The following is a 23,624-nucleotide window of genomic DNA, read 5'->3' as shown; positions in this document are numbered from 1 at the left end:
GTAAGTTTTTTTTCACGCAGTCTTGATGCTAGAAGTTCTGAAGCCTTCTTCAAAAGTCCCAAATCACTCCACTCATGCTGATCAGATTCCTTACAGAGTCCTCTTCAATTTCACAGTCCTCATCATTGTTGTCACCTAGTTCATCACCATAATCATGTTCTTCAAGAGAGGGTAGTGTAATGAAAACCGGCACTGGGATTTCAACTGAATGAGCCATTGGGCGTATAGCCGATGGTAGAGTAGGATACTTTAGGTTACATTTATTTTTCTTGGTATATCCTGAAGTTTTTACTATACAAAAGTAACAGCCACTGAAATGATCCCCTGGCTCTTGCCAAACCATAGGTATACCAAATCGCATCTTATCACGTGTTCCCTTTGTCCACATCTGTAAATCTTCCACACACTGTTTGCACACCTTATGAGGGGCCCAAGACTTATCTTGATCACCAAGTTTAACTTTGAAATATGCCAAATAGGCCTGCTCTTCAAATGTGCTGATGTTCACCCTTTGACCGGGAATGGTGAAACTGCCACAGATATAACACAATGAATCGGGGTTGTTTAGGCACTTAGGACGAGAAATAGAACCGTAGAAACAGAGCCAGACATGATCTGAAAGAAAGGAAATATGTGTAAGTAGAAAAATAAATTTTGCTTATTCACTATGTAGAGCAGCACACGACCTCTGACCACATTGTCTTGCGTGTAAATAAATAGCCTATACAAATCCACGCTACAGTAATCGCAATAATATAAGCGCTAGAGAAAAACCTGACGTGATAGAAGAAAACTAACTGCACTTTCAGAAACAGCATACCTATTTTAGTGTAAATAAGCTTAAAAATTTAAGTCAACAAAAAATGAGTTCAAAATTGTTCCCCCGTGTAATAGATTGTAGAGGAGAGACTCGGGTTATTGGAATACTGGAGAGGAGGATGTTACAGTAGTCCAGACAAGAGATGATAAGAGCGTGTACAAGGAGTTTGGTGGTCTCTGGGGACAGGTAGGGGCAGATTTTGGAGATGTTGCTCAGATGAAAGTGACAGGACCTGGAAATGTTCTGAATATGGGGGTATCATCTTTCAATATCGGCGCACCCCATCACCTGTCTCCCCCATATCCCTTTACCAAACACTTGTGTGCCCTACAATAGGGGTATGACACTGCAGAATAATCCTAACAGCTTATATTACATAAATCACACAGACACATAACTTGTTTTGCTGTATGACGAGACCAAGAATCTATTTTCCCTGTCTCTCAAGTGCAGTTTTCCCGGGTTTCAAGTTTAATAAAGAAGCCCCGCCCATTTCCAGTTTTCTGGTCGACGTAACTTCCTGTTTCTTCTACTGGATTGGAAGTGACGCTTCTGGTACAGGTGTTGTGGTTGACAGACGGCGTAGACATGTCTAGTGAATCTGACACCGCGGATGAGGCAGTGCGGGGTACCTGTGACGATGCTTCCATATGTAAAAGGTAAGGAGGAGGGGAGGAGGATACCCCAGAACAGAAATGAAGACTATGTTTTTTTTTTTATTGGCACAACTTTATTTACAATCAAGGCCTCATTCACAACACTAAAAGGGGGATCTTGCAGGGGGATTTACTACCCCCAAACCACCAAGCCTGGACCAGGGGTTCTCAAAGGTGAGCTGTGACCGGGGGGTAAACAAAAGGAACCAGCTTACTGAATCTTGTCCAGCCCTTTCATTTATTGATATTATTATTATTATTATTAATATATAATAATAATAATAATAATAGCTGTAGATTGTAAGCTCTTCGGGGCAGGGTCCTCTCCTCCTCCTGTGTCACTGTCTGTATTCGTCTGTCATTTACCACCCCTATTTAATGTACAGCGGTGTGTAATTACTTTTTTGACACTATTTAAATCCTGTTTATTATTATTAATAATAATAATAATAATAAACATGATTTTTATAGCCCCCATCATTGTACTTTAAATAGGGGTTGCAAATGACAGACAGTGACACAGGAGGAGGAGAGGACCTTGCCCCGAAGAGCTTACAATCTAAGAGGTGGGGGTGACTTGTGAGTTTTATCTAGCGCAGTCTGCATGCAAATACTTCTATAGATCAGCATCCACACATTAAGCCATATTGATTTTTGCATGTCCCTTTCAAACTTCCAGCCTGTTGCTTGCATGAAGGTTTCCCATTTAACCTTTACTGCCATGGCAGTAAAGACAGACGGGGAGGGGCAAAGAGAATCCCTGGAACTTGAGGGGTATAGTGATTAAGGGAACTACGGTCCTTTTTTATTGCGCGCCGGAATCCCGAACATAGGGAATAGCTAATGTTAGCGTTAATACGCGTCGGAACGAAATTACTTCGAGCCACAATTTTTTTTTATCTTTTTTTGGGTCCCTAACAGCTGAACAGAACAGTGAGAGAACAAATGAAGGTTCAGTGAATGTTTCTGGGTGGCGGAGTAAAGTGTCCATGGTGCTATGTAAGAGTCACTTGAGTTGCTGCATTATGGTCTAAAGAACAACAGCACCGCCTTGTTCAAACACAAAGATTCCCCTATAGTGACAAATTGTGGAAATGAAAGGGTAAAATGTTTTGTGCTGAAAGAACAGCTCCCTAAAGCAGGGGTGCAGGTATTGACTTTTGAGTCTTAGCTTCAGCCTTGTACAAAACTTCACTTTGTGTGATCAGCAATTGTCCAAGGTCCTGATTATTTGCTTTTATTTATATATATATATATACACTCATGTGTGTGTAATATAATTTTATGGCTTGTACACTACAAATCATCACAATTATATCATCATTTGCTTTTTATTTTTTATATTCCTGCAGGTTCGCCGTCAGTGTCGGCTATTGGAAAGATCCCTACATGCAGTATTTTGTCAGGCAGGCCAAGGAGCGCAAGGCACCCGAGATCAACAGAGGCAAGTCCAGGGCATTGTGTTCAGTTTCTGTATCTGCTCGTGTTTTACAGTCATCCAGCAAAGAGAAATATTATTTCATCCACTAAGTTACTGGAGGGATCATTGTGAAGCTCAATATGAACTCTTACAATTCAGATAAAACACTATTTCTATATTTTATGCTAATGGTCATCCAGGCGTCACCCTTTTTTGGGTATGTTCATAGCTGGGACAAACCTTTATGGACAATGATATCTTTTTGCTGATAAACCTTTATAATGAACACCGAGAAATAAAGACACTGATTCTGTTGAACTAATGTTGAGAAGAGATGGAGAATAGGTTATCCAAAGATATTTATTTGAGCAGAGTTTCTCAACGTTTTTAACATGGAGGAACCCTTGAAATAATTTTCAGGTTCTCAGGGAACCCCTTCTAAAATTTCTATATCCATAACTCACAGTATATTAATATGGGTGTTGGAATGCCTCTTACATTGTTGGCCATTGGGAAGAATGTCACCCTTACTGATAACTAAAAAGCTCATTGGTGTCTGTTAATATGACCCGAGAAGCACAAACTGCTCATTGCTCAAAGAACTGCTAGAAACCTCTGGAAGAACCCTGGTTGGGAAACACTAGAATAAGTTGTATTTTAGAGTTTGTGAACCTATCCTAACTACCTGAAATATTACTGGACATCTAATGTTAAACCATCTCATTTTAAAAATCAACTTTTATCTTGGTATGTGGTGGTGGTGCAGTGGGTTCTGAAAGGGCGGTGCTGAATACTAAATACACAGTGGACTGCTTCAGGGCTTGTCAGGAAGTGAGGATACTGGCAACTAAAATAGATTTTAAAGTTATTTGAATAGGATGAATTCTATGGGGAAAAAATAAAGGCACTCAGGAGGTCAATGATTTTTTCCTGTTAGACTGTGTACACGTGTTCATTATTTGTCGTTGGAAAGGATATTTCCAGACCCTTTCCAACGACAAAAGACTAAACATGCGCTGTACATACAATGCTGTTCTGCTCAATGGGGGGGGGGGCGACAGAGTGGCACCCCACAGTGCTCTCTCCCCTTTACTTGTTTTACCGTTATTCGTGGATTCATCAATGCGGATCCATGAACGAGATCGTACAAGCGCTGTATGTCAGATTCTAGCCCTGAGGCGATTATTAGACATCTGACGTGTGTACATAGCCTTACAGTTCAAAGAAACTCCATTGACTGTTTCCATTTCTATATTCAGTGCTAGTATATGATCATCTGAGCGTGACCCTTTTTCGTTGGGTGTGGGTGCCCCACAAACTTTAATTTGACTATTTTTTTTTAAGATGCTCCCCGTAATAGCTGCTTGAGCACTCTGGCAGCTCTGGACTATTGTCTGCACAAATAAAAGGTGGTACTGGTACCACTCACTACAGTCTCCATTCATTCCCTATGGAGCTCTCGCAGGGAGAAGCTACATGTAGTCTTCCTGAGCGGCAGCGTTTCCTAGTACGAGGAAGCGGTAGCTGCACCACAACCTCACTGCCTGTATGAATTAACCCTAAAAATTCAGTCAATCCGTGCCTACAGGTATTAGTGATATAGTGGAAGAGTTCTCAAAAACATCGATGTGATAGGAACTGTCTTGTCCCTGTAAATCTGTTGAAAAAGTGAATAATTTCCATGGGGTATCCATACTTTTTAAATGACTGAATATATTTAGGGCATTTTACCATGTCTAAAAAGCTATATAAGTATATAACTGTGTATAACTATATCATTCTTAGTCTAGGATTGAGAAGTCCTGCTGGTTTTCACAAAAATCCCAAATATTACCACTAGGTGTCGCCAGAGCTCCTGTCTTGTAGTTCACAGTTCTGTATATGTGTGAAGGTGACAATTGATTATCTGATTGAATCTCTACTGATTTTTCTTCTTTTTTTGCTTTTACTGTTTCTTAGGATATTATGCTCGGGTACAGGGGGTCAGTCAGCTACTCTGTGCCTTTCTGAAGAAGACAGAATGCAATTGCCAAATTATTAAGCTGGGAGCTGGGTTAGACACAACTTTCTGGAGGTTAAAGGTGAGTTCTTGTATGTATTGGATGTTTGTAAAGGCTAGTTGCACAAAACTGAAACAAGCTATTGAGTCGGACATGTCTCCAGAGAATTATAGCTGTTTTTTTTTTTTTTTTACTGGAAAAAATCAGGGGGCTTCAATTCTTATCCTCAGTCCTCTGGGACTTAATAATAGGAGTCCCTGCCTTGGAACATGCATGTAGCAGCCAAGTCAGAGTGAAACCAAAACTGCTTATCTGCATATGTTTTGCAAGTCAGTCTTTAAAAGCTATTTAAGGTGAATATAACTTAATTTAAAGTTCTGAAAAGTATGTTAATGTAGCTGACCACTTGAACTGAACTCTGTTTTTGCTCTAGCTGAGCCAGTACAAATCACTTCTCTACAACACCTAGTGTAGGTTTAGCTTTTTCTTCCCGCATTGGCTGCAGATATAGGACAAAAGGGTTACTGCACCGCTTGACTGTAGGACAAAAAATTGTATTCCAGCAGGCAGGCTTGTGCTCTGTAAGCACAAATACAGTTAGAGGATTTAATCCTGCTTGCTGAGATGCAAAGAGGCATCATTTATGTTCATATCTGCATCAGGTTTAGTCAGGTAGACTGTAAAAGTAACACAATAATTGTCAGGCACCTTTAGCAATAAAAGTATGGCAAATCAATGTGAAAAGCCCAAGTGACTGAAATTCTATTTAACAAATTGCTTTTCTTTTTGTAGTAATCAGCTGATTGTTTTGCAATCCTTCCAGGATGAAAATCTCCTCCCCAAGAAGTATTTTGAAGTAGATTTTCCTGCAATTGTTTCACGAAAGCTGCATAATATAAAGTAAGTGGGTTGCACAGTTTGCTTAGAAAGAGAAAAATGTGATATTTCAATTAGCAAAATGTATAATGTGCACAGAGATTGCTCTGTTTTATATATATATATACACACACATGACCTGTTCTCCTCCTATCACAGAGAACTCTTGGCTTATTTAATGAGCTCTGTGAATGCACACCGTGGCCCAATCCTAAAAGCGTCAGGCCTTTGTGTGCTCAGCAAACCTCTAATGTGTAACCGCTAATGATATCCTGTCTCCATTATAAATATGCCCCCTGGTCTGTGAAAAAAAGAGTTTGGCATTGTAAAAAAAATCTGCATCAGGCTTACTTCTTTATACCCCTCCTGTCTTGTGCCATCATTCTCGCGATTACTGTCAACTTGCCAAACTTAGTATTATGAAGACAGCAATGACTACACAAGACAATGGAGAAGCTGGGGATGAAAAGTCTGAAAGGGTTGATTTGCCTACTCTGCATTATTTTTCAGTTGATCTTTGGATGAGCTTACCTATTTTACTATTCATAATGAATCCGTCTCAAATATCACTTTGAATATTTTTGTGTGAATATTTGTTATAACCGTTGAGATCCAAACCCAAAAATTGTCACTCCGTTGAGTCTAAAGTTCCCTTCTAGATTTAGTGATCCAAAAACCATAAAACAAACTTTGCAGCCAGAGAGCTTTGTAAGTTGTGCAGAAATCCAGACCTGGCCATCACTATATGCTCTAAAATATAAATGCACAAAAAGTGAGCTCTCCTGAGCTGTCTGTCAATCTGGCACCTTGGTGAGCTTAGCTTAGCAGGTGAAGTTGGAAGACTGATATGACCCATTATGTTTATATTTGAAAGCGTAAAAGTAGGTTGGATGTTTTGAGCTAGGGATATCTTACTCCAGTCCTTAAGGGAGAGAATTTGCACAACAATAGATTTACAATTTAAAAGTGCCAGGAAACAAATGTTCATTTGAAAATCCTTTCACGTATTTGGCCCCCGACACCCAAAGCATAAAATCCTACTTTAGCATATTTAGCCCTAACCCTAAACCTCAGCCTAAGTTAAACTACAGGTAAAGTACAACGTACTGTGAAAATATGTATTTGTTTTACCCACCAAAGGATTTCTAATACCATTTATCCAGTCTTGTGATTCAGGCACCAGTGCAATCAGCGCTAACAGGTCATTAACCTTCCTACAGACTACACAGTTGCTGCTAAACAATACAGCCTGGTCCAGGATATGATCCAGCCTGTAGTTGGACAGTGAAGTGGCAGTATCATAACCATAATGTCATTTTTGTGCTCACTTCTATTGTCTGTTATACAATAGGCCTGATTTATTAAAGCTCTCCAAGGTTGGAGAAGTCACTTTCATCAGTGAAGCTGGGTGATCCAGCAAACCTGGAATAGATCTGGTCTAGGATTCAAAACATTTGTCAAATCACTTTGAAGAAATCCATTCCAGGTTTGCTAGATCACCCAGCTTCACTGATGAAAGTGTCTTCTCCAGCCTTGGACAGCTTTAATAAATCGAGCCCTAAAGAACTGACAAAGCCCTAAGTGGCTTGGAGAACTCAACTGCAGCCAGTCCTGTGTTATACTGAAATACTCTCTTTACAAAGCACTGCGTTGTAGAGATTTACAGTAGGCTGATGTTAAGACTTACTCTGAAGACCCCCCTGTGCCTTACCTTTAACTCTTAGTCTATACATAAATATCATTATCATCAACAGTGTACAGTAATATTAATAATTTATGAAGGCCTTTCAACCATGCACCGCAAAGTAATATGTGTTACTTTATTTGCCTGCATGGATATACACAAATTGCCAGATTTCTAACCCGGAGTTGTTCTTTGCCACATACTCGCCTGTTGGAAATCCACCCATGCCGTGCAAACACAAATTTACCAGGCACACGTGCCTTGGCACGGCCCTGTGTTATTTCAACATCATTTTTTTATGTTCACAAACGTTTGTCCAATCAAAGCCACATAAGCTGGCATGGAAAATTCCTAACTGCTTTCAAATGTAGCTTTGTGTCAACAGGTCCAAACCACCTCTCTCCAAGCCAATAATGGAAACCCACAATGGAGATTCTCTGCTAATAGGTGGGTGTTTTATTGAATCTACAATTGCTTATGTTGTCTGTTGCCTTCATGGCTTTTTTTATTTATAAGGCAGTGGGTCATCATAAAAGCCAAGAAACTATCATTTTTAGAGGCAAGCCTGAAGTGGCCGCTAACATACTTCTCCTATGAATGGTTTACTTAAAGTGCAAGCGTGCCTGGCCCTCCTGAACCAACATATTCTGCAAACCCCCACATCAGCTTTATATGCATCTAATTCACACTAGAGATTCTTACGTGTATGACCATATACAAATCTATAAGGGCTACCTGTGGAGATATGGTCAGGGCTGGACAGAATTTGGACACGTGCTGCAAACATGGGCTGGTCATCAAGGACTCTAGGTGAAAATGCTAAGGTCTCAAGCACAACTGATGTGCCTGGTGTCAATATACATCTTAGCGGTGTCACCACTGGATTCCTTGTAAAATTTCAGAGCCACCACCTATAGATAGGTAAACAATAAAGAAGCTTTGACCGCATGTGCTTTTGTTCCCAGGACTTTACCACCATTCATTCAACAGAAAGGTACCGTTTGCCTTGCTTAGTGTGCAAGTATATATATTTCTTATGTTCTGTATGGTATATTACAGTAACAAGGCTTAGTTCACAAAGGTGTGACACCCACCAATATACAGCAATATTACAGTTTTTTCTTTTAAAAAAACATGAGCACCAGCCTATTGACATTACCTAGGCTAAAGTGTGGGAATCCATCTGTTGCACACAGGAGGGTACATTTCCAAAGTCTCCTCTTCACCAGTCATTTGGATCCTACGCAAATAACAAAATGAGAGGCTGTAACAATAGATTAATCTGTGTCAGACATTTGTGAATATCCAAGAACTACACTCGCACCAGGTTTCACCTGATCATGTCCTCTTTGGAGAGAAAAGCTAGCTTTGTCAGGGGGAGCACTGTGATCTGAGATAGAAGTAACAGATACTGGGAAGTGTTACATTTATACATTACTCGTCATGCACTCTACATGCATACATTAAAAGTGGAAAAAATAGATCTCATAATAAATCCAAATTATTGAGTTTCAAGAACATATTCAGTTTTGAGTTTGTCAAAACATGGTCTCCCTTTCTCTCGAAACTTTATACTTTCATGGTCTGCCAACATTGTACAGCACTGTATAACTAGGATGATTATTACCGCTTGTAAACCATAAGCTTTACCTTTTATTTATCTACTTGAATTGGCCTGTCATAAAAGGCTCATATCAAGGAGAAAGGTGTCAAGTGCTCCAACGACCATGCACTTTGCTCTGTTCTATCCATATTCCCTTTCTACCTGATGATTACCAAGTCCAAAAAGCCACATTGTAGTTATGTGCTTGGTGTAAAGGCACTTGTTTATGTTGTCTGTATATTTAAAGAATTTCCTGTCTTTGTAAGTATATTGCACCAATATTAGTATACTTCAGTGTAATAACACAAAACATTGGTTATAGATAAACAGTGCAGTAAAGAAAAGTAAAATGAAACATTCTGAAGGGTAACTCCACTCAATACTAATGTATCCGAATTTGGTAGTGATAAACCACAATGTACATGGCTTGTTATGCCACGTCCTACAGTTTAATTGCCCATTCTACACCCTTAATCTTAAAACTTGAAATGCCATAGCTATGTTTTTTTTACCGTTCCATTATAGAGAAATCAGAAATAGGATTGAATAAAGAAAGCATTTCAGTTTTTATTTTAGGGCCAAAAAGGATTCTTTCTTCCCAGGCAATTCACTGACCTGCAGCAACTATGTATGCCAGGGGGACCAGAATCATTGGCTGCATGGGTATTTCAGCTTATTGACTAAGATGTGAAGCAAGGACAGTGATGGTGGCACTGGAGCCTGCACATTTCAACAGTGCTGTGATGACACTTATCATGTTTCAATCTTGAATATTAATTGCCCCTCACATGTATTGTCTTCTGCATCAAACATTTATGTAAGGAGCATTTGAAGGGTCTTTCTGAGCAAGGCAAGATCAATGTCACCCATTTTTTTTCTTTTTTTTTGTGATATCACAATCTTTAGAACTCTGCTGCAGGACAGTCAATAGGAAGTGACCATGTCACCTCAGTACCTGGGTCACCCATAGTAAAACTTTTTCACACTGCAGTGAAGTGGGGAAAAGACTCCGGACTCCACATTTAATGTATCCATGAAAAATTAGGATTTTTTAAACCTAGAAGTTTGAATGATTTGGTTGGAGGACTTAAGCTACATACACACGTCAAATGGTTCCCGCCCGATACTCAGCTCGGGGCCGATATCGGACGAGAATCTGGCGTGTGTACAGCACCCGTCGTCCATTGTCTGAACGATCATCCTGGGGGATCCATGGACAACGAACGATCCTAATGCAAGGAAAGGGGGAGAGTGCGTAGCTTATCCCGTTATCTGTATATACAGGATCGGTGCTATACGATCGTTCGCAGATATCGTGCAGGATCGTTCGTCGTTCGTTTAACAACGATAATAATTGGAAGTGTGTACGTAGCTTAAATCCTCTTGGACAGACTTGTGTGCATCATTATCCATTGTCTGTTATCTGAGGCAGTAAAACATCTTATTGGCTAAAGATTTCCTATCTTGCCAAGCTGTATAAGAGATTACTGCCAATCTCTGGGCATTATTGGATACCTTTACATATATTTCTGTTTGATTTTCCCACAGATGCTTACAGCTTGGACTCAGCAAGGTACTCCATCTTAGGAGCTGATCTGAGAAACCTGAAGGACATGGAGGAGAAGCTGAAGAAAGTTGGCATGGACCCACAGTAAGGTGTCTATTTAAACTGGAAGTTGAGAATTAAACACAAACCACACTCTGATTCACTCATTCCTATTTCACAGTACAGTTAGTGTTGGAGCAGTCATAATTGATTTGGTGATATCCTTTTTAAAAGGAGATTTGTATATGCCAAAAAGAAAGCATTATTTGCTTACTATTGGCTGATCTGCCATGCAGAGTCTTCTGGTTTGATTGCTTATTAATTAGAATCTCATCTGCTATCTATACATCAAAGAATCATTCTCATGGCTTTCATTCTCTCTTTTCAAGCACTTCTCACATGATCTACGCTTAATCAGCTAAATCAGATTTCAGATAACTATTATTTAAACAGCATTCTGTTTTTAGAAGCATTAAGTAGTGTGGCAGATCTATTAGGGCAGAGGCTATATTTTTACTTTAGTTCTACTTTAAATTCCCCCCTCATCATCATTTTTTACCACTGTTTATATAAAGAAATACTGAAAATATTATCCTTCAATCTACACATTCTTGCATATGGTGGCTGCATTTGTTGTTTAAAGGCCAAATACATTTCTGCAAGAAAAGAAAAAGACTTGCTGATCATGTCAGAAATCCAGTGTCCTTGTAAATGCTTATGGCCTGAATTCAAATCTTAAACCATAAAATACATTTTCAAGCTATTTTCTATATAGGCTGGAGAGGATACACTTTTATCAGTGAAGCTGGAATGGATCTCGTTCAGGATTGAAAATATTTGCTAACAAATAGCAAATGCCTTTTAAAAAATGTTCCAGGTTTGCTGGATCACCCAGCTTCACTGATTAAAGCATATCCTCTCCAGTCTTGAAGTGCTTTAATAAATCAGGCACAATCTGTGTATAGTATTTTTTTTTAAATCCGGGGAGCAGGAGGTGTGATAATGACACCAGGTGAAGGGGAAAAGTATTTATGAAATTGATTATTGAAGTGTAATAAAAGATGAAATATTTACCATTCCTGGAGAAATTGCTGATAGTGGACTTTGTCTTTAATAGGGGTTTTTGATATAATGTTGTACATTAACCTGTTATCATAAAAAATATTCATGCAGTTGATAGTATCTGTGTAATTCCATGTGCATGCTGGCATTACTTTAATTTGTAATAAACATCTTTAAAACCTTTATCCCATTGTAGTGATAGGTTTCTGTTTATTGAAATTTATATTAGATCAACAATAAGGCCCAAAGCTGTTCTATGACCACACTAACCATTTAAGCATTGACAGATCTTCTTCAGGGCTTTCTTTCTGCATTCTCTTTATAGTGATTAGCTATATATAAACCTATGCAGAGAATACTTTTGGAAAGCCTCGAATAAGGGAGATAATAAAAGAGCAGGCTACCAATATTAAAGCAATGTGTTTTCTACTAGCTTTTAATGAATACACATGTTTGCAACACGTTCCTTCGGGACTCGTCTTTTAAGTAAAGTTCTTTTTGGACAGGATGTGATGATTTTTTTGTCAAGTCTTTTCTGATTTTGTGTCTGTTTCCAGGCTGCCAACGCTGCTCGTGGCGGAGTGCGTGCTGGTTTACATGAGCCCTGAGAAGTCCGCCAGCCTCCTGAAATGGGCAGGAGACACCTTCCCGACAGCCATGTTTGTAAACTACGAACAGGTAGAGTATTGTATGATATTGTCCACGGCTTACTCGGTATGTTTCTGATTGGAAGAAAATATCCAATATTTACCCCTTTTGTAATTTAAAAAGAGATTGATCCAGGAACATTCACCTAGATTGTGTTACTGTTTTATATCTGGAGCAGTTTCAAACCCTTTACATCCCTACCCCAGGTGATTGATCTTTGGGTCTGGAGCAGTGGTCCCCTAATCCCTGGGCTGTGGACTGGTGCCAGTCAATGGCTGGTGGGTTGGGGGCCGTGGGAGGCGGCAGTGCCAGTGGCCCACCTTGCACTGCTCTGGAGCTGGCTCTCCAAATACTGCTTGCCCAGAAGCTGCTGGGAGTGGCGGAGCAGTGTATGTGATGTGCCGAACAGTGTATGAGCAGCACACCAGATTTTTTACGCTGTACTGCTGTTCTCAGCTGGTGTGCTGGCGGAAGGAGGAACTTTGGGGGGTGGCAAAGTGGTGTAGGCTGTACATGTAATGGGCCGTGGCAAAATTTTTGTGCTGTGTCGTCTGGCCTATCCTGTCGGATAGGTTGGGGACCACTGGTCTAGAGAATCAACTGTACATATAAATAAATAAATAAATAAATAAATAAACTGCACCAAGATAATCCAACTCACAGCTCCCCACTCATTGTATACTAGTATAAGTCTGTGTCTGTGATAAATATGCCACCAGCAGTCAGGTTATGCCTATGTGGCCACCACACTATTTTTCTGATCATTGTACTGTAAATAAGAATTATGGTGACTTTAGCTGATGCCTAATAAGGATAGCTCCATCCTTCTGACCTGAAAAGCACATAAAAGCAATGTCAGGGGGAGTACTGTGATCTCTGTGGGAGAAAATAAACACCTGGAGGTTTTACACTTACACATTATAAATAGATGCCCTTGCTGCCTTAAAGGTGGCAGGTACACTTTGAGCAGGCAACAATTACATAAATAAAGTGATTTAATATAGCCCAAGATAAACATGAACTAAAGTGAAAGAATGGGAAATGTTATTCAAGAAGATCGTATTTACCTGATGATCCTATAAACGCCACCCTTTCTGGATCAGATTCAGCTGGCAGGATAGAAAGACGGCGGTTTATGAGGTGTCAAAACATTTAATGGGAACAGACTAAAGTTTTATTTGATGATTTTAAGAGGAGACCAGTGATAAGAAGTGTCTGTAAATTTCTGTTCTCATCCTAACCAGGTCAACATGGCAGACCGCTTTGGGCAAATTATGATAGAGAACTTGCAGAGGAGACAATGTAACCTGGCAGGAGTGGAGGCCTGCCAGTCCCTCCAGTCTCAGGTGAGAAGCGCACAACTCTCCTTCTCTCAATCACATACTGACCACCCGGTCCATTCAGACTTGATATTTCAGGTTTGGATGTAAGCTTGCTGGATTTGCCACCACATCCGGTGTTCACTCTGTTAAGATTTTCAAGAGCAACGTATGATCCTTGATAAAGGATTGGTTCTGTCGATTATCGTCCTTTATTACTTGTAAAGATATTAGACAATGAACATTTGAGCATACAAGCAGGCATACCTGTGTGGTTGTGATCCTCAGTTAGATCTGCAGTCTGATTAGCTCTGCATATGATTGTATCATTGCCATTTTTACAGCATTGTGGGTTTATATGTTGTTCATTACAAATACTTGTTCATTGAGGATCTTTTCTTTGAACAACAATCCAGGCTGTCGGTGTTGCTGGAGAAGTTTGTATTCACTGAACTCCCAGGTGAGGAGATTGTCCCTGTCCAGTTATCATTGACATCTTCCGCTATCTGTTATATAGTTGCGAATAGTCGTTAGATGTATTTATTGTATCGATCCACGGTGACTCTGTTTTTCTGAAAATGTGTGCGTTCTTGTTAAATCAGTGGAAGTGTATTCACCTTGTACAAAGTGCTGATTCACGCTAGATGCCTTGACATTAATTTTGCCTTATTTTTCAGCGCACATGAACTTTAGACTATCTTCTATTATCTATAGTGCCCCAGCATTTTGCTGCAGCTTTGAAAGGATTCCATTAGGTTGACTTAGCACTATGCATGCTTTACCATGTAATACCAAAGCTGCAGGCTTAGAGAAATACTTAATATGACTATAAAAATTACGTTTTCCTATTGACCATCATATGAGATTTTAGTTATTTTTATGCTTTTACCCCTTCACTGTCTATAACATGTATCACGTGTCATGGCATTGAGAGGGTTGAGACGAGACTACTATTGCAATAATAGCTGTATGCTTGTTATAATTTGTATCTGCACGGCTTTACTGTAGAAGGGACCTGGGCATGTTTAAGTTTAGATAACTTTCAGACAGAAAATGCATATTTTCACATGCATGCAGAAAATGAATAAAGTGCTCAAGCACTGTTAGGGTAATAGCATCACACAGGGTAACACTCCAAAAATGCAAACATTTTTTGCCAATGAATTAGGAAATTTGTCATTGGGAAGAGGTGAAAAGGGAAATCAATGAAATATTAAGAGAAATAATGTGCAGAAAATGAGAGGGAGAGGCGTCCTTGACCACCTGGCTATGGGCTGTGCTGAACTGGAGTGTAGCCATCCTTGTTGGTTGCAATCTTTGCTGTGATTGGCAGAATCTGTGTCCTCTCTCCTATCATTTCGTTCAGCCAAACAAAATGACAGGGGTGGGGACACAGATACTTCCCCCATGGTGCAGTTTCATGCAAGAAAACATCTCCATAGAACCCCTAAACCAACCCCCTCCTAGAGTGTGGATTTTTTTTTTTTTTTTAAACTGGTCCATGGTGCAGGAAAAGGTTGGGGAGGACTGCGTGTAAATAATACTTATGTTAATAGAAAATGCCCCATTAAATATTTATTGGTGTGGTATGAGTATTTAAATACTTGTTTTCTGCTTGCAACAAAAAACAATCTCCTTCGGTGCATTATTAACCTATCCAGATGTTTTACATTTTAAACATACCTAAAGTTTTGGACTACAAAAAGTTTTTTGGGGTTGACTTACTAATTGAGTTTAGGCTGTTCACTCAGCATTGTAAATCATCCCCTTGCAAAAAATAATTCACTTTGCTTAGTGAATGTGGTGAAAATTTACAATGCCAAATCACATGCAAGAAAATGGAATAGACATTGAATTTTGCTTGCATTATTGGATCGATGAAATCAGCAGAGCTTTACCACAGTCGCCAAGCTATACCAATTATTATTTGCAGAGTAAAAATTTGCTTTGCTAAGTGAACACTCTACATTTCTTTAAAGCCAATTTCAGGCAAGCGCTTGCTGAAGATGTTGGAAGTTGATGGATTTGGTTCGAGCAGCAGGACCACCCTGAGACCATGCACATAGCATCTGAAAAACTGCAACCCCTCTACAAAATAGGATTCTAAGCATTTCAATTCAATTCAGAGATAAACCAGGTTTTGGGACACCTAAGGACTGGGTTGACCGTGAAATGCAGTGCTGTCAAACCCCCCACCACCTAACACTAGGAGGTTTGGTGAAAGATGGCTCCCCTTTGAGGTGTTACATATTTCTCGACAAACTATAACAAACAGAAACAGAAAACAAAGGATTCTGCTTCTTAGTAGACCCTCATTAGGCAAAGTGCCGCTTCTCTTTGATTTGATTAATTAAGATGTCATCTGATACCCAGTGACAGTCAGTAAAAGGTTAAGTATTGACTGGCAGGTTTCTGCACCAGTACCAGGAGTGTTCTCTCATCCTGACCTCAGATACAAGACTAATTTGTTCCTTTCATTAATCTTTTACTAGACAAATTTCTGACTTGTCCCTGTCAATGAAGCTGACCTCTGTTTATCCAAGGGTTCATTTTGCTGTGTACAGAGAGGCGATCAATTAGCCGATGGAAAGCCTCTTTTACTCACTCTACTGTTTTTGTGTAGATAAGATATCTGCGACCTTGTGAAGTCAGGCATGAATGAATGTCATGAGCAATAGATCTATAGAATGTACCACAGCTACTGCTACTGTAGAATATTGTTTGTTATAGAATATAATCATAATATTATGTGGGTTTTATTGGGAGTAATGCAACTGAGCAAAAGCTGTGTTAGCATTGGCTTTATTTAGATGACCTACCCGTTCAAACAATTTCTTGCATAAAAATAAATGCATAAAAAAATTTTAAAAAATCATTATTTTTCCAGACTCTTATCATGACCCCTTAATGTTCGGTCAACTCCCCCCTCCCCACCAAATAAACTTTTAAAGGACCCCTCTCCCTGTACCTGTGTTCTTTTCTTCATCCTTGTTCCTGAGATCAATGTCGACCCTATCACTTCAGCCCTGGTTCAGCCTCCCCAGCATCCCACAGCCATGGAAAACCCAACTTGTCAGGGAGCCCAGATGCCCAAAACTTAAGCTACGTACACACTTCCAGTTATTATCGTTGGAAGACGAACGATCCTGCACGATATCTACGAACGATCGTATAGCACCGATCCTGCACATAGAGATAATGACACGATCGTTCGTAGATATTGTACACACAATAGATACGATCGTTTGAACGATAGAGGAACTATGTGCACGACAGGAAAGTAAACGAACGTTCGTTCATTACGCATGCTCAGCCCATGGACGATCAACGAACGACCGTACACACGAACGATGTTCAACGATCGTCGTCCAATCCGATCCGCTGGTCCGGTCGTTCGTTTCCAACGAGTTTCCTCGTTCGTCGGCGTCGTTGGTTACTTTTTTACGAACGATTTTTTGCCCAATCGATCGTTCGTCGTTCGATTGGAACGATAAAAATTGGAAGTGTGTACGCACCTTTAGAGTTTTTAGTTTACACGGGGGAGGGGGGGGGGGACAAGCTCTCTTTCTTTTATCTGTCTTATCTGTTTTTGTGCTAGTATTTTTTCTCTCTCATTGTGCCAGCCAGGGGTGTCTGTGCCTCCATGCTACTAACAGTCGGTAAAAAGTAAAACAATTTGTGTCACCAATGCTGCTCAAAAACCATGCTTTGGATAGCCCGAAAAAAATTAGATGATGGGACCTTTCCTTATTGTGTTGCCCTCATAGAGGACTGGGCTGGCACAGATGCAGTATGCTCCAAGCCACCTTGTGCTGGACTTGATATCAGTTGCTGTTTTTTTGCAAGAAACCAAAACAAATAAGTGATTGTATTCAGTAATTTAAATAGCTGTGTTAAGTAATGTAACATTTGTATCTGAGCAGTATATCACTTGAAATGGCTATAACACAACCAGTTAACACTTGTGCCTTTTTATTTTTTGCAATGGACAAGCACTTTAATGTAATGCCAACACCTGCAAAAAAATGTATCTGTGCCCACCTGCCGATAATGCACCATGATACTGACAGCTTTTCTTATGCTGGAGAGGAACAGGGATTTTTCTTCTTAATGCCAGGGAAATCTAGTTTTATGCTTTCATATTCCTTGCTGCCTGTAGCAGCAAGCATAGTCAGAACACCACTGGACACACACAATTCTCTGAAGAGGCTAGAAGTATAATGAGAAAACATAAGTTATAAATACTATGTACAGAAATACTGCCCTGGCTTAGAGTATTGGATGTGGCAGAAAGTAGAGGTTGGGTTTAAACTGAATGGTTTTGCATTTGTTTTTACACTAACATTTATACCACATATATTGTTTAGTTCTTTACAAAAAGATGTTTTTTAAAATAAATTTATTTTCTGCAGATGGATCGATTACTGTCTAATGGATGGGAAGCAGCAGATGCCTGGGACATGATTCGAGTTTACAGCAGTCTACCACAGAATGATGTTGCACGGTATGTAACTTACATCTAACCTATGTCATGTCTGAATATTCACTCTGGTATTTATTGTCGTGTCTTTCTATAATGGCACAGACGTCACTTACATTGATCAGCCAGAACAATACAACCACTTGCATAGTATTGTGTGGGTTGCCTTGCCAAAACAAGCTTGGCCCATTGAGGCATGGACTCTACAAAACCTCTAAAGGTGTTAAGTTGTATCTGGCACCAAGACATTAGCAGCAGATTCTTTAGATCACATTGTTTCTGTTGGGCTGCCTTTCCATCCTGCTGCATCTCTTTTTCCTGGGTATTTTCTAAGTTTTTGCTAGCTGTATCCAACTTAAATCCACTTCCTGTCTTTTAGATTTAAGAGGAAATAAAGCAAATCTGCTCTTAGACTGTTGTTACCAGAACAAAATTTTTACAGCGTAAACTAGAAAAGCATTAAAAACCTTCCATGCTTCCTTACTTTAAAAGAAAAAAAAAAAAAAAAAAGATTTGTCTTGAAATACACTGTGGCTTTGTAGCACCAGAGGCTTTTAGATATCTTCTAACCCCTAAGTAGTCAGATTGTTTTCTTTTGCATGTGTGTGGGGGTTTTGGTTCTGCCCTTATTTGAAGACTGAAGATAAATCTGCCTATTTTGCCTTCCCACTTGTAATTCCTTTGCCTCCCTTATTACCACGTATGTAAATTGTTTTATTACAACCTTTCTGCATTCATTAAATATGTTATAACAGTATCGTTTGATCTCTGTGCAAAGCAGGAGGGGCTGGCAGGTTACTGTACATAGCTTCTTGAATTCTCAATAGCAATTGACCTCAGTATTGCTTTTAAAAGCTTTAGGTCCTGATAAAAGCATTTGGCTGGGTCTTGGAAGGGGTTATGCAAATATCAGAAATGCCTTTAAAGGCAGGAATAAATCTGGAGGGATGGGTGCTCCAAAACAAACCTGATTTGTGTGCAGAATTCCCTAGGTAATGCCCATGTGTGATCCTGAGCATCCATGATTGAAAGAATCGAAAACAAATGAAAAAGCCAGGCCAGGAACAGACTGGGTAGGAATGGACTATATGATGCTAGACATCCTCACGCCAGAAAATGAGATGGATTCTATCTGCATTGCTGCAGCCTTATGCTAGACAGGAAAGTTGGAGTTCAGCTTTATATATAAACCATGACTTGTGACTGTAAGAACTTTCAGTAGCAGGGATTGATGTCTGTGTACAGCTCTACATATTATGAAAACGCTATATAAATGAATGCAATAAATTAGTAAAATATTATTTTGTTTCCCGTCTCCTAGGATTGAGAAACTGGAATTTTTAGATGAGAGAGAATTACTGGAACAGCTGCTTCTCCATTACTGTATAAGCTGGGGTACAAAAGACTCATTACATTTAGGTGAGGACATTTTGTCTCAGCATTAAAGTATAACTCCTGTAATTTGATTTTAACCTCATTGCCCTCCTATGTTTCAACTCTCTCTCCATGCTCCACTATTATCCCCAGCTTCTTTTTCTATTGTCGGTGTTTCTCTTGACGCACAACCTTGTCCCTCTGCCCTTTTATCTGTCATCCCACCCTACCTTATTATTATTAATAATAATAATAATAATAATAAACAGGATTTATATAGCGCCAATATATTATGCAGCGCTGTAAATTAAGTAGAGGTTTCAAATGACAGATAGATGTAGACAGTGACACAGGAGTGAAGAGGACCCTGCTCCAAACACCTTACAATCTAGGAGGTGGGGGAAGTATCACACAATAGGAGGAGATAAGGATTGGTGAGTAACTTTTGATAACATAAGATAAGGATTGGTTACTTTTTTTACGAACGATTTTTGCCCAATCGATCGTTCGTCGTTCGTTTTGAACGATAAAAATTGGAAGTGTGTACGCACCTTAAGTAGGTACAGTTTTAAAAGACAGAAGAAGATGGATAGGCAAGTGTGAAAAGATGGGTTTTGAAGAATGTTTTAAACCCCCTGGTGGTATTCCTGAGCTCTGGGTGAAATTTCTTTATAGAAAATGGTAACCCTAAGCCACACTTGGGGTGGATTTGAGGACTTACCTTGTCCTCCAGCAATTGCAGGCCGGGCATTTAGGTCCACTTGGTGATGTCTGGCCGGCACCGGAGACCTGTTGGCTATGCCCGGCATCTGCCTTGCATCCCGGCGTGTTGGAGATCAAGGCTAGGGGATCTAGATGCCGGCAGAGTATGCGGTGTGTGTGTGCGGTTGGGGGGGCAGGACAGGCAGGAAATTTAAAATTAGAAGTATTTTTACATGTCAAATGTACCGATTTGACATGTAAAAATGTTCAAAAAATCATACCGCCAGGCAGGTTAAAGGAGCATAAAATAAGATCAAGGAGAATGGGATGAGGAAGACCATTCCAAAGAGTCGCGGCAGCTCTAGAAAAGTCTTTTGAGGTTATGAGTGAGGAAGTCATTAGTAGGTTATTGGAGGAGCGAAGAGGGGAGTATTTATCTATCAGGTCAGAAATGTAAGTGGGACAAGAACTGTGGAGGGATTTGAAGGCAAAGTACAGGAGTTTGAATGTGATTCTAAGGTGAAATGGAAGCCACTGAAGAGAACTACAAAGAAGAGGAGTGGTGGGAAGGATGGAAAAGTCTGGCTGCAGCATTCATATTAGATACCTTAATAGCAGAACGCCAAGCAGATATTAAGTGGGTCAGCTCTCACACTTATACTCCCTCTATTAAATGTGATTAGTCAGCAACAAAGTAATACATATATCCTTTTTAGGACAAAGCTTTCCTTAAATATATATATAATATTGCCAATGGATGGAATGACCTCGTATAAAGCTTGTAAATATGTTAAAGAAGAACTGAACTCTAAAGATATGGCAAATAAAGACAGGTGGAGGAGACAGCACTAGTCACCAGTAGTTTCAAGGCAATTTGAGTTAGTATTTGAGAACATTTTCTGCAGCTGATCCTTTTCTTTATTCCTGACTCCATTTACCTTGTTCTGCACTGTCTCTCTGTGCCATCTTCAGTGATCTCCCTAGCCCCTTTTAGCTGTACGCACCACCCAGCACTTTTTAGTAACCACCCGGCTGTTTTTGGGTGGTTACTGAAGAGTTGGGTTACAATACAGGGGGTGCCACGCACCTAAAACTTCTTACCCGGCTTAAAAAAAATTCTGGGTTGAACACTGTTCTTGGTAGAGACTAAGTTTTTCAGGCGTTTTAATGCCAGAGCCTCCAGGATGGAGAACAGTGAACAGAACAGTAGTGATATTACCAAACCTCACTTCAGATCGCCTAGGACTAGCTGTCAGAGGCAGCAGTGTCTTGGATCTACTAGATTGTAAGCTCTTCGGGGCAGGGTCCTCTCCTCCTGTATCACTGTCTGTATTAGTCTGTCATTTTCAATCCCTATTTAATGTACAGCGCTGCGTAATATGTTGGCGCTATATAAATCCTGTTTATTAATAATAATAATAATAATAATAATAGCAGATATACAGCTATGCAGTTTTAGGCACATGATTGCCTAGGCACCTTCCCTTTAAAGAATTCTGCTTAGACACCAATAACATTTCTAAACTTTACCAGAATAAAAAATTTGCATGGTTATTCTCTTTAGACTTGTAAAGCTCTGATCTAAGACAGTGTGTGTCTTAGTTGTTGTGTATGAAACTGTTCAGAAGGGAGAAAGTTTCCCTTGTATACATAACCTTTAACTGCATTCCTGACACATGCATCTTTGTTTGTACAAGAACATGGAGTTTGTTTTCCTGCTAAAAATGACAACACATTAAAATCATTCCTGTCTCTTGTCCTATTATAACATGTCATCACTCTTTTTTTTGTCTCCCTAGGTCTGGCAGAAATAACATTTTGATGGTCCAAAAAAGAAGATCCAGCCATGGTATTCCTACCATACTGACTAATTATTCAGAGCAGTAAATTTGGCAGACACGAGATTTTTCTAGCTGGATACAGATCTTGCTGATCTCACGGGCTTTGCAAGCCATTTGCATTTTCAATTTTAAATAAATCCCCAGCGTCTGTGGAATTCCTGCTGTAAGCATGGAATGGAGTTATTGTGCAGTTTGCATGCCCTCTGTAGCCTCTACAGTGCAAACTTCATTCACAATTTGCTTGTTTATGTTCCATTTTATTACAGTCAGCAAATATTACACAGTATAAGGTTTCTCACTCCTTTCCACTGCTGTTTTGTTTTTTTCTACAATGCCAAGATTGCTGCTGAACATTATTTGAAATATTGTTGTGAGTTGTTTGAAGGCCAGAATATAGTTGGGCCTAGTATAGTTTTCTAATGCTTTGAACCATGGATTTACCATGGTTCCATACCTTGAACCATGGAATGTCTGTGTATTAAATCTTTGATTGAACTATGAAGCTAGATCTCCCTAGGCCTTCATCAGGGACTTCATAGAAAACACAGATGATGCTAGATGATGACAGGTTTGGAAATTTCTGTGGTTCAAAGATATGCCAACCCTAACAATGAACTTCCCTAATTTACTCTCTTTTAGTTTGCTAAGCCTAAAATTGATGAAATGTTATCAATGTTATCTGCCTGATAAGTGCAAGAAATGCATGTTTATCAAGCAAGAAATGCAATGAGCTCCCAACTTTTATTCTTTACACAATGCTGCACTTAATTCTCATGCAGTGTTTTGGCTTTACTAGTCAACCTGGATGGAATACAAATGTAACACCTCCTGTTCTATGCTGACAATGCTACGCTTCTGTGGCTACAGTATAGTGAGTGAGCATTTTCACCCTAGAGCAATAAATGTGTTACTGGAAGGGTCATCAAATGGGGCAAAAACAGAGAAAAAAAAACAATGCAGACATCAAATCTTAAGACTGGCAGGATGCTATATATTACATTTTATTACCGACACATGCACTGTTGGTGTGGCCAAAGACAGCAGATTCTTGCACAAAGACAAATTCATGATGAGAGGCATGCTGATCCTCGTGTAGATCAGACTCCTAGGACCAGTCGGGGGTTCAGCTTGATTTAGCCGGCATGGAAGTTTCAATCTCTCCATGGGTAAGGAACAACAGACAATCGCTGTTGGGATTTTCCAGCATGGCAGAAGGGATTTTCCAGCATGGCAGAAATTCTCCACATGCCATAACTTACACTTCCAATGATCACAAATGACTAAGAGTGTTCTGATATTCACAAAATGTGTCATGAGCAAAGCTGGGATCCAACCACTGATTGTTATTGGCCGTGTAACTCCATTTGTGATCTGTTTTATTAAACGTGTTTATTCTTATCTAAGATTTTAAATTTGTTTGAAAATCTGTCACTTTTTGTGTATTGGGTATTTTATTTATAAAATATTTGCATATTACAGAATATTAATTTAAAAATTTATTTAAAATTTAAAAAATAAAAAATTGAGGTCACAAGTCTGGCTATGCTGTCCAGGAGGGGCACACAGATCACAAGAGTGACAGTAACAGATTTA

The 23,624-nt window shown here is 39.6% G+C and overlaps 1 protein-coding gene across 2 annotated transcripts; it reads left to right on the top strand.

Annotated features, from left to right (window-relative positions):
* Positions 1-1,347: 1,347 nt before the first annotated feature.
* On the top strand, positions 1,348-23,434 carry LCMT1 (leucine carboxyl methyltransferase 1). 2 transcript variants are annotated; one of them, XM_072417578.1, is made up of 11 exons: positions 1,348-1,479; positions 2,829-2,920; positions 4,856-4,977; positions 5,720-5,796; positions 7,842-7,903; positions 10,608-10,710; positions 12,225-12,345; positions 13,560-13,661; positions 18,047-18,138; positions 19,436-19,533; positions 21,990-23,434. In XM_072417578.1, exons 1-11 carry the CDS (start codon positions 1,409-1,411, stop codon positions 22,010-22,012), a joined length of 963 nt encoding a protein of 320 aa, XP_072273679.1. In that variant the 5' UTR covers positions 1,348-1,408; the 3' UTR covers positions 22,013-23,434. The 2 variants fall into 2 exon arrangements, with proteins under 2 accessions (XP_072273679.1, XP_072273680.1); XM_072417579.1 differs by lacking the exon at positions 13,560-13,661.
* Positions 23,435-23,624: the final 190 nt, after the last annotated feature.

The sequence above is a fragment of the Pyxicephalus adspersus genome, chromosome 7 (assembly GCF_032062135.1).
Source record: "Pyxicephalus adspersus chromosome 7, UCB_Pads_2.0, whole genome shotgun sequence".
NCBI classification, from domain to species: Eukaryota; Metazoa; Chordata; class Amphibia; order Anura; family Pyxicephalidae; genus Pyxicephalus; species Pyxicephalus adspersus.
The sequence above is the reverse complement of the archived record's forward strand: the minus strand, read 5'-3'. Positions and strand labels throughout refer to the sequence as shown.